A 10891-nucleotide genomic window follows, 5' to 3' on the forward strand; every position below is an offset into this window, starting at 1 on the left:
AAACGGCTGAAGCTAGAATCACGAAATTTTAACTGTGGGTTCCTCCCTCCCCAAAACGATCCGATAAGAAGGTATTTTTGGAAATTCGAACGTTTAGGGGGTAAAAACGGGTAAAAACGGGTAAATTCGGTAACCTTATATCTTCAAAACTAATAAAGATACAAAAAAACTTAAAATAGCATGTTACTCCATTTAAAAAATAAGCTGACAGGTGTTTCGTACTTTTTGGAAATTCGAAACTTTTAGGGGAGAAAACGGGTAAAAACTGTATTTTGGTACTTTTTTTGCACCCTATGTATCTTTTAAACCAATAAACATAGAAACAAATTTTAAATCGTATTCTTTAATTAACAAAAAATAAAAAATATAAGTTTGGTACTTTTTGGAAATTCGAACCCTTAAGGGATAAAAATTGTGTTAATTTTTGGTACTTTTTCATAAAATATGTTTTTCTATAATTTGACATAGACATACGAATATTTTATTATGAGCTCCCACCACGTTACAGAAATTTATTTGAATGAAATTGTACCACCTCAATGGGGATAAAAAAGGTACCAAAAAGGGGATAAAATCGGGAAAATACATTATATTTGAAATTATTAAGCCAATTTTGATAATTTTTTTTAACGTTGGTTCCTGGATTCATACAAAAATTAACTAACAGCGTGTTATTTGGAACTCGAGTACCAAGGTGTATATTGGGCCAAATCCGGGTAAACAGTTTGGTACTTTTTTTAAAACATATTTATTCTTGGGCACATTAACACAGATTTTAATATTTTGATACATGCCTATAGCATAAACAATTTTGGCAAAATGGAATATTTTTAAATTTCAAACTTGAGGGGTGTTCAAGTAAGAAAAGGGAAATTGGTACTTTTCTCCTAATGGTACTTTTTTAAAATTTTAAATTATTTCAGTTATCGACATTAAAGTTAGCTGATATTTATTTGAGTGAAGTTAGTGTTAGGAATAGGGGATAATATTTAGGTACCAAAATGTGTGAACTGTACTATAGGTACTTTTTTGTTCATCTAATGGTACTTTTATGAAATTTCTATAATAATGGACTTAGAAACATGAAATTAAACATATATGGTCCTAAGTGAGTGAGAATTCTAGCGGGAGACTTTTTGGTACTTTTGCTTTATTGGAATGGTACTTTTTGTAATTTCTTCACCAATGAACCTAGAAACATGAAATAAAGCTTATATATAAACCGAGTGAGTGGAAAACCACAAGTGTGGGTTTTTTGGTACTTTTTCTATATTCTAATGGTACTTTTTTGAATTTTCTATAACTATGGACTTAGAAACATGAAATTAAGCATATATGGTCATAAGTGAGTGAGAATTCTAGGGGGAGACTTTTTGGTACTTTTTCTTTATTCTAATGGTACTTTTTGAATTTTCTATAACTATGGACTTAGAAACATGAAATTAAGCATATATGGTCCTAAGTAAGTGATAATTCTAGGGGGAGACTTTTTGGTACTTTTTCTTTATTTGATTGGTACTTTTTGTAATTTCTTCACCAATGAACCTAGAAACATGAAATAATGCTTATATGCAACCGAGTGAGTGGGAAACCACAAGTGTGGGCTTTTTGGTCCTTTTTCTATATTCTAATGGTACTTTTTTGAATTTTCTTTAACAATGGACTTAGAGACATGAAATTAAGCATATATGGTCCTAAGTGAGTGAGAATTCTAGGGGGAGACTTTTTGGTACTTTTTCTTTATTCGAATGGTACTTTTTGTAATTTCTTCACCAATGAACCTAAAAACATGAAATTAAGACCGGAGTGAGTAAGAATCTACAAGTGACTGCTTTTTGGTACTTTTTCTATATTCGAATGGTACTTTTTGAATTTTCTATAATATAATGGACATAGAAATATGATGTTAAGCATATATGGTCCTAAGTGAGTGAGAATTCTAGGGGGAGACTTTTTGGTACTTTTTGTTTATTCTAATAGTACTTTTTTGAATTTTCTATAACAATGAACTTAGAAACATGAAATTAAGCATATATGGTCCTAAGTAAGTGAGAATTCTATGGGGAGACTTTGTGGTACTTTTTCATTATTCGATTGGTACTTTTTGTAATTTCTTCACCAATGAACCTAGAAACATGAAATAAATCTTATATGGAACCGAGTGAGTGGGAAACTACAAGTGGGTGCTTTTTGGTACTTTTTCTATATTCTAATGGTACTTTTTGTATTTTCTATAATATAATGGACCTAGAAATATGAAATTAAGCGTATATGGTCCTAAGTGATTGAAAATTCAAGCGGATACTTCATGTTACTTTATGTTTATTCTAATGGTACTTTTTTTAATTTTCTATAGTAATGGACTTAAAAACATGAAATTAAGCATACATGGTCCTAAGTGAGTTAGAATTCTAGGGGAGACTTTTTGGTACTTTTTCTTTATTCGAATGGTACTTTTTGTAATTTCTACACCAATGAACCTAAAGCCATGAAATTAAGCTTATATGGACCCGAGTGAGTGGGAAACCACAAGTGGGGGATTTTTGGTACTTTTTATATATTCTAATGGTACTTTTTTGAATTTCCTATAATAATGGACCTAGAGTTTCTAAAAAATCGAAGAATTTCAAAACCGCGGTTTCGGTTTTAAAAAATTAAAAACCGATCGGTTTCGGTTTTGTAATAATTTATTAAATCTTAAGTATTATAGAAACAAAATTAGTTGATAATATAGGAAATGATATACAAATCTAAAATTCAAACTTGACGGGTTATGGTTTAGTGAATGCGAATTTAAAAGTGATAATCAATGGTACTATTTCCTTATTGCAATGGTACTTTTTGAATATTTTATAATAATAAACCTAAAAATTTAAAATTAGGAACACATTTTGCATTTTCTATAACCCAGAAATATGAAATTAGACATTTACAATTAGATTCACAAAGTGAGACTTGATAGTACTATTTCTTTCTGCGAATTGGGGTGGCGAAGCGCACCGGGTCAGCTAGTAATTTAATATTAACAGTGTCTATAATATATTTTGCAAAACAATTATTTGTTAGAAATTCCTGTAAAATGCTACTGACTAAGATACAAGTGACTTTAATATAATAATAATTACATATTTGAAGAGAATTTTCATTATTATTTGTAAAAATAAAACAAACATTTTTTTTTTAAGTAAAATTTCAAATACTGATTTCATACTTATTGATTGAATTAGAATTTTGAGAATTTTGATTTCCATATACTTTTTTGAACATACTACATATTTATTTTCACTGCGTTTCTTATCTTTTGATAACAATGTCATTAGAACGAACTCCTCCTCCTGCATCAGATATGCTCCAAAATCCATCTCCATCTTTAGCTTCTGGACCTTCTCAAGCTCCCATAATAGCACCCACTTCAAATGAGATTTGTAGCATTTGTAATGAACGCCTTGATGGCAAAATAGAATGTTTGATTATTGGTAGTTGTAATCATATTTTTCACCGACCATGTATAGAAAATCATCTTTCAAATGACAGTCAATGTCCAATATGTCGACTGCCTTGTCAATTGGCCGATTTAAAGCAAATTTCATTTCCAGACAATATCACACACGTAGTTTTTCAAGAAATCTTTTTAATGAAGCATCGCCTTCGCTTTCATTAAACCTTGGTGGTAATACACATACGGTTACTGCGTCAAACCCATCTGGAAATAATCAGTTATCGACACAAAATCCAATGGAAAATGCATCGTCCAATACTGGACCAAATGTGTCTCAAAATAATCCAATCCATTATCAGGAAATCAACAGAATGATTGAAAATAGTATTGCTAGAATATTACAGAATCTGAACATAGTTCCAAATGTTTCTGCAGGAAATCAGCAGCCGAACGTTGTTCAAAATAGGCTAATTTTTATGAATAATTCACAAGAGAGAAATAGTTCTCAAACTCCACAATTTAATAATAATCCATTGCCAAACTCATACTTTTCCCCATCTTCAAATAGGTCAAACTATCAAAACGACAAGATAACTTCGATCATCCAAAATTGGGGACTTAAATTCGATGGCACATCAACTGGTCTAACAGTTGAGGAATTTTTGTACAGGTTAAAATCATTAACAATAGATAACTTTCAAGGAGATTTTAATATTATATGTAAAAACATCCATATTTTGCTTACTGGTAAAGCCAGGGAATGGTTTTGGCGATACCATAAGCAAGTAGACGTTATTAACTGGTCTGATTTTAATGAGGCCATTCGATTCCAATACAAAGATTTTAAATCGTCGTTTGACATTCGCGAAGAGCTTAGAAATCGTAAGCAAAAGTCAGGAGAGAGTTTTGACATGTTTTACGAGGCTCTTTCTGCCATAATGGATAGGCTTCCAACACCTCTTTCTGAAATGAAATTAATAGAGATAATAACTCGAAACCTAAGACCAGAAATAAGGCACGAGTTACTATATATTCCAGTTCACTCGATTCCACATCTCAGAAAACTCGTTCAGATGAGAGAAAGCTTCATAAATGATGAGTATGTGCGAAGAAACTTCTCTGCTAGATCTTCAAACCCATTTCCACCCAAACGTCATATCGCTGAACTTGATTTCGCTAAAGATCAACAAATGTCATTAGACGTAGTAGAAGAACCAGCAATTGATGCTGTTCAAAGGGATGAAACAAACCCTCGATGCTGGAACTGCGATCAGTTTGGTCATTATTACCAAGACTGCCTTGAGGAACGAACAATCTTTTGCTACGGCTGTGGAGCCAAAAACACAAATCGCCCACAATGTTCCAAATGTATAGCTAAAAAAACATCAAAAAACTACAGGAGCAATGCTCCGAAAGAGCAATAGATAATTCAAATATTAACCTTGATGAAAAACTTGATATTACCCCGAATTCTGATAAATTGAATAAGTTAGTTTTTGATAAATTTCAAGAAAAATCCTTAAACCCTGATATGAAAAATAATGAAGAATGTTCGAAATATACAATATTAAAACAAGATGTTTCTACTTCAAACAATAGCTGTAAAACTGATATTTCTAAACTAATTTTCCCAAAAACACCATGGCATAAGAAATGGGAATTATATATTTCTAAGCGGAATGAAATTTTTAGTGATTCTTATATTTCTGAAGTGAATTCCATACGTCTTCCCAAACGCTCTACAATTAGGCTTAGAAATTACTATAAACGTCGTAAATCTGTTAATAAACTTTTAATCTCAGCCATAGTTAATAATTCCATTGATGGACGTTACTATGCAAAAGTATTTTTTCTAAATTACTCTGAGTATGGTCTAATCGATACTGGTGCAAGTATAAGCTGCATTGGCGCAGACTTAGCATTACAAAGTTCTTCAAAATCTGTAAATTTCTTCAAATGTAACTCGACAGTAAAAACTGCTGATGGTACGACACAAAAAGTTTTAGGTTGGCTTAGAGTAGATGTCACTTTTAAAAACACAACTCACAAAATTAACCTTTTTGTTATACCAGCAATATCCCAAAGATTATTACTTGGTATTGATTTTTGTAAGACATTTAAACTTTTGCCCAATATAACTGACACTGATGATCTTTTAGACACATTTATTCATAGCTTAGATAGATCTACATCGTCGAATATTTTGTCCGAAAACTCTAACAACATATCCAAAAGTCCGTCTGATTATGTGAAAAAGGTGATACTAAAATTGATGAATATTTTTATAAATTGACCCCAGGTCAACAACAGCAACTAAAAGCTGTGATCGAAGTTTTTCCAAACTTCGAAAATAAGGGCCTTGGTAGAACCAGTTTAATACAACATGAGATTGATATTGGCAATGCCAAACCAATTAAGCAGCGATTTTACCCCGTCTCACCGGCGGTGGAAAAACTTATGTATTCTGAGATAGATCGCATGTTGTCCTTAGGTGTCATAGAACCCTCAACCTCACCCTGGAGCTCTCCGATGAGGCTCGTGATCAAACCTAATAAGGTACGCCTTTGCCTGGACGCTAGGAAGGTTAATTCTGTTACAAAAAAGGATGCATATCCTCTGCCCTCCATAGAAGGAATTTTTTCACGTCTTCCAAAAGCAAACATTATTTCGAAAATCGATCTGAAAGATGCCTACTGGCAGATCGGGTTAACAAAAGAGTCCAAGGCAATTACGGCATTCACAGTACCTGGAAGGCCATTATACCAATTTGTTGTAATGCCTTTCGGGCTGTGTAATGCCCCGCAAACCATGTGCCGCCTTATGGATGATATTGTGCCAGCCGATCTCAAGAATAATGTTTTTGGATACTTGGATGATTTGGTAGTTGTGTCGGAAAACTTTGAAGACCATTTGGAAGTCTTATTGCGAGTCGCCGGTCAGTTTAGAAAAGCAAATCTGACTTTAAATGTCAGCAAAAGTCACTTTTGTGTGACTAGAGTTAAATACCTTGGTTACGTAATAGGGGACGGGGGAATTACGACTGACCCTGAGAAGGTAAGCGCGATTGTGAATTGGCCTGTACCCTCCAATCTGAGACAAGTCAGAGGATTCTTAGGAATCGCGGGGTGGTACAGGAGGTTTATTGAAAACTTTTCAACCATAGTCTTTCCCATTACCGAGACACTGTCATCAAAAAGAAAGTTTGTATGGACTCCAGAGGCCCAAACATCCTTTGAAAAAATAAAATCCCTTTTGACCTCAGCACCTGTACTCGTAAACCCAGATTTCAGTAGGAAATTTTTCGTTCATTGCGATGCCAGTGATTATGGCATTGGGGCCGTTTTGATTCAAATGGATGAAGAGGGACTAGAGAGGCCGATCGCTTTTATGAGCAAGAAACTCAATTCCGCACAACGTAACTACAGTGTTACGGAACGCGAATGTCTTGCAGCTTTAGAGGCCATCCAACGTTTTAGGTGTTACCTGGAATTACAGGAATTTGAAGTGATCACCGATCACGCTAGTCTTGTTTGGCTCATGCGACAACCAAATTTAAGCGGCAGACTAGCGAGATGGGCTCTAAAGTTGCAAGCATTCAAGTTCTCTGTAAGCTATCGCAAAGGTCGCGATAATGTTGTGCCGGATGCCCTCTCTAGCATTCCCAGTGATGAAATTTCCTCCCTAGAACAAGATCTCCCAAAAATTGACCTTACCTCTACTTGTTTTCAGGACGACGATTACGTAAACTTGCGTATGAAAATCAGTGATAATCAAGAAAAATATCCTGATATCAAAATAGTAGATGAATTTGTTTACATTAGGACGCAACATTATGATGGAGTGGCGGAAAATGAGGGAAAATCTTGGAAACTTTGGATTCCACTCAACATGAGAAGGGAATTAATTCTAAGCCATCACAGCTCTACAACCACATCTCACGGAGGGATGTGTAAAACATTAGAATTGCTGAAAAGATTTTTCTTCTGGCCCGGTATGTCGAAAGATGTACGAGATTTTGTAAAAGAATGCGAGGTGTGTAAATCGACTAAAGCGCCAAACTTCATAATGAAGCCAGAAATGGGTAAGCAGGTAATATCTGAACGTCCATTTCAAAGGCTTTATGTCGATTTATTAGGCCCATACCCTCGTAGTAAGTCAGGTAATATCGGTTTACTAATTGTTTTAGACCATCTGTCTAAATTCCACTGGTTGCATCCCCTACGAAAATTCACCTCATCTGCTATCAAAGATTTCTTGGAAAGACAAATCTTTCACACTTATGGAGTGCCTGAGGTTATTGTGAGCGATAATGGCTCTCAATTTAAGGCCAACGACCTTAATGCCTTTTTACCTCATTAGGAATTACTCATGTGTATACAGAGTTTTACTCGCCGCAATCTAACGCTTCCGAGAGAGTAAATCGTTCGTTGATTGCCGGAATTCGAGCCTATCTCAAAAGTGACCATACCAGATGGGACGAAAACATAAGTGCCATAAGCTGTGCGTTAAGAAATTCGATACATAGCTCTATCCAAATTTCCCCCTATCACGCCCTGTATGGGTTCGACATGATAACTCATGGATCTACTTACTCACTATTGAGGAAACTTAAACTTTTGGATGAGCCCTCGTATAAGCTTACAAGGGACGATAACCTTCAAATAATTAGACGTGATTTGCAAAAACACATTAAAAAAGCATACGAGCATAACAGAGATCGTTATAATTTGAGAACCAGACCCCAAACATATAAAATAGGTCAAGAAGTATGGAGAAGAAATTATGTGCAAAGCAACTTCGAAAAACGCTTTAATGCGAAATTTGCCCCTATGTTTGTTAAGGCCAAAGTACGTGAAAAGCTTGGAAATCACTATTACAAACTCGAAGATATGGAAGGCAAACTTATCGGCACATTTCATTCTAAAGATCTTAAATTATAAACGTTCTTTTTTCCAGATAATATTGTCAATTCAAGGATTCAATATTACTTGGTTTTGTAATAGACGTTTATGACAAAATTCAAAATTATTTGTTTTTTTAATATTTTTCAACAAACTCAAGACATTACTCTTGAAAAAAATCTTAAGGATTTTATAGTACAATTTTTTTCGGATTTTTCTTATTATTCCAAGTTTATACAAATTAAATTTAAATTTAATTAGAACTTCTACAAAATATAGAAAATTTGCATGTTTAATAGTTATTATAATTAACTCAATAATATTACTCTATTATGATTTTTATGAAATTATTATATCAATAAAAGTACATTTGTTATGAATTTATACATGAAATTTGTTATATATTTATTATGAAAAAAAATATATTTTTCATAAGCATTTAAATAAACAATTCTATAATAATTGTATATCCATTGATGCACTGTGCATTTGTTTATCAACATTCGTATTTATCTATCTTTGTTATTAACATATGCAGGAGAGTGGATATCAATAATGATATAAAAACATGTTTCTGTGGAGAGCACATTAAACAATGTTTATAAACATGTTTAATTCTCACTAATAAGCAAATGTGATCAACTAGTGAAAAGCTTATTTGACCAACTCTGGGTTAAATGTTGTGGTAGAATTACTGATTATAATAATTATTTTATAAAAAATAATCATTGAGGTTTGGTGAAAAAAGTTTTAGCAACACTAGCCACGAACGTGCTTTCGTTAATGTAAAACTCCAAAAATTCTTTCTTTTTATCATCGGATTGTGCAACTATTTAGACGTCTTTACTTCTATTAAAAAAATTTACATTTAAAACTACACAAGTGATCAAGTTACAATTAAAAGATTTACTGTCAACTCCAAGATCTTGCAAATAATTGAAAGGCACACGAAGTGTTAAAGCCATCTATAAACTGGATGTAAATCTTATGTAATATTGAAAGACCACATGATATAAGATTTACCCATAAATTTATGTAATCCCAAATACATTTTACCGGAGTTCAACATTGTGTAACCAAATGGTGTTCGGTTTTGCTAATTTCTATTTGACAAAACTAGATAATTTTTATATTTCCAAATTCAACAGTGCTAGTAAATCATTGGCTGGTCTATCATCGTTAACAATTTGACTAAATGATAGCCAGCAAACAAATTTTACTCTTGCATATCGTAACTACAATTTTCATAATCCTATTGTCCAATATATTTTCCATCCCAAAGTGAAGTTTAAGCACGTTCGATAACCTAAAAGCACAAATATCAAATACCTAACCTCAACTATCTTCAAATTGGTTATGATTTCGAAGCCAAAGTCATTATAATTTCACATTTTATTTTAATTATTTTCAAGAAGAGATAATAGTTTTGTTAAAACTATTATACATTTTTCTTCATGTGCTAATATCCATCTAGTGCACATTGTAACAAAATATTCCGTTTGATACATGCCTACCTAAAATCCAATTAAACATTTGCTTCATAATTATAAACTAATTTAAGACAAGTTTTTTTTTAAAAAAAAGATTTTTTTAACGTAAATATTTATCTTATGTGTTAAGTTTTGGTTTTGATATTAAATATTGTCCTAATATCATAAATTTTAATGTATGTTAAATAACTTTGCTAAAACTTAAACTCTAAAGGGAAACCCTAAACTTCATTATATCTTTATTATACTATAGATATTATTGTACGTATATGCAAGAATTTTATTTTCATTAATTATCATTTAGTCCAACATCCCATCTAATGACAATCGAGAGGCCTCTACGACATATCTAGTTGGTGAGTTTCAAAATAACTTAATAATTTGTATATTAAATCAATGAAAATTACTACTCTTGCATATTCTCTTAAAAACTAAACTGAATTTTATTAAAATTTGAAACTAAAATAACATGCAAATAACAAAAACAACAAAGTCGTTATAGAAAATAAAATATAGAAAAGAAGAAATATTAAAGAGAAACTAAACTTACGAAAACGAAAAAGAGAACAACAGAAAAATGTTAATTTAAATTTAAATAGTCATAAAACTTGTAACAATTGAAAAAAACTTTATATTCTCATTATTTTCTTTTTTGTTGTTCTAAATTTTGTAATTCTGGTTTCTTAACCGATCTTCTCTTAAATTTATTCGACTCATAAATATTTTGAAAACAGAATCATTCAAATGGATTATTAAATATTATCGTTATTTTTGTTATTTGTAAATTTATTAATATATTCTTATTTACTATTAATTACTTTTTATAAATTATATTAGTTAATATTTTTTTTTGTTTACTTTCTAATACACCTTATGTGTTGAATAATTTTTAAAATTAATAAATTTGCGATGAATTCTTAAAATCTTTAATGTTTTCGTTCATGGTGTAATCTAAGTTAGGATAGATCTATTATGGGATTCTGACCACACAGATTCGGCAACAGAATATAGGCAGGCGCGGGTTGTGAGCCGTAGATTCCAAACAACATCATGGAATCTTA

The 10891-nt window shown here is 32.1% G+C and overlaps 1 protein-coding gene across 1 annotated transcript; it reads left to right on the top strand.

Annotated features, from left to right (window-relative positions):
- Positions 1-8007: 8007 nt before the first annotated feature.
- LOC135955618 (uncharacterized) lies at positions 8008-8379 on the top strand. The gene has a single exon (XM_065505976.1). The coding sequence runs from the start codon at positions 8008-8010 to the stop codon at positions 8377-8379; it is 372 nt and encodes a 123-aa protein (XP_065362048.1).
- Positions 8380-10891: the final 2512 nt, after the last annotated feature.

Source organism: Calliphora vicina, chromosome 3 (genome assembly GCF_958450345.1).
Source record: "Calliphora vicina chromosome 3, idCalVici1.1, whole genome shotgun sequence".
NCBI classification, from domain to species: domain Eukaryota; kingdom Metazoa; phylum Arthropoda; class Insecta; order Diptera; family Calliphoridae; genus Calliphora; species Calliphora vicina.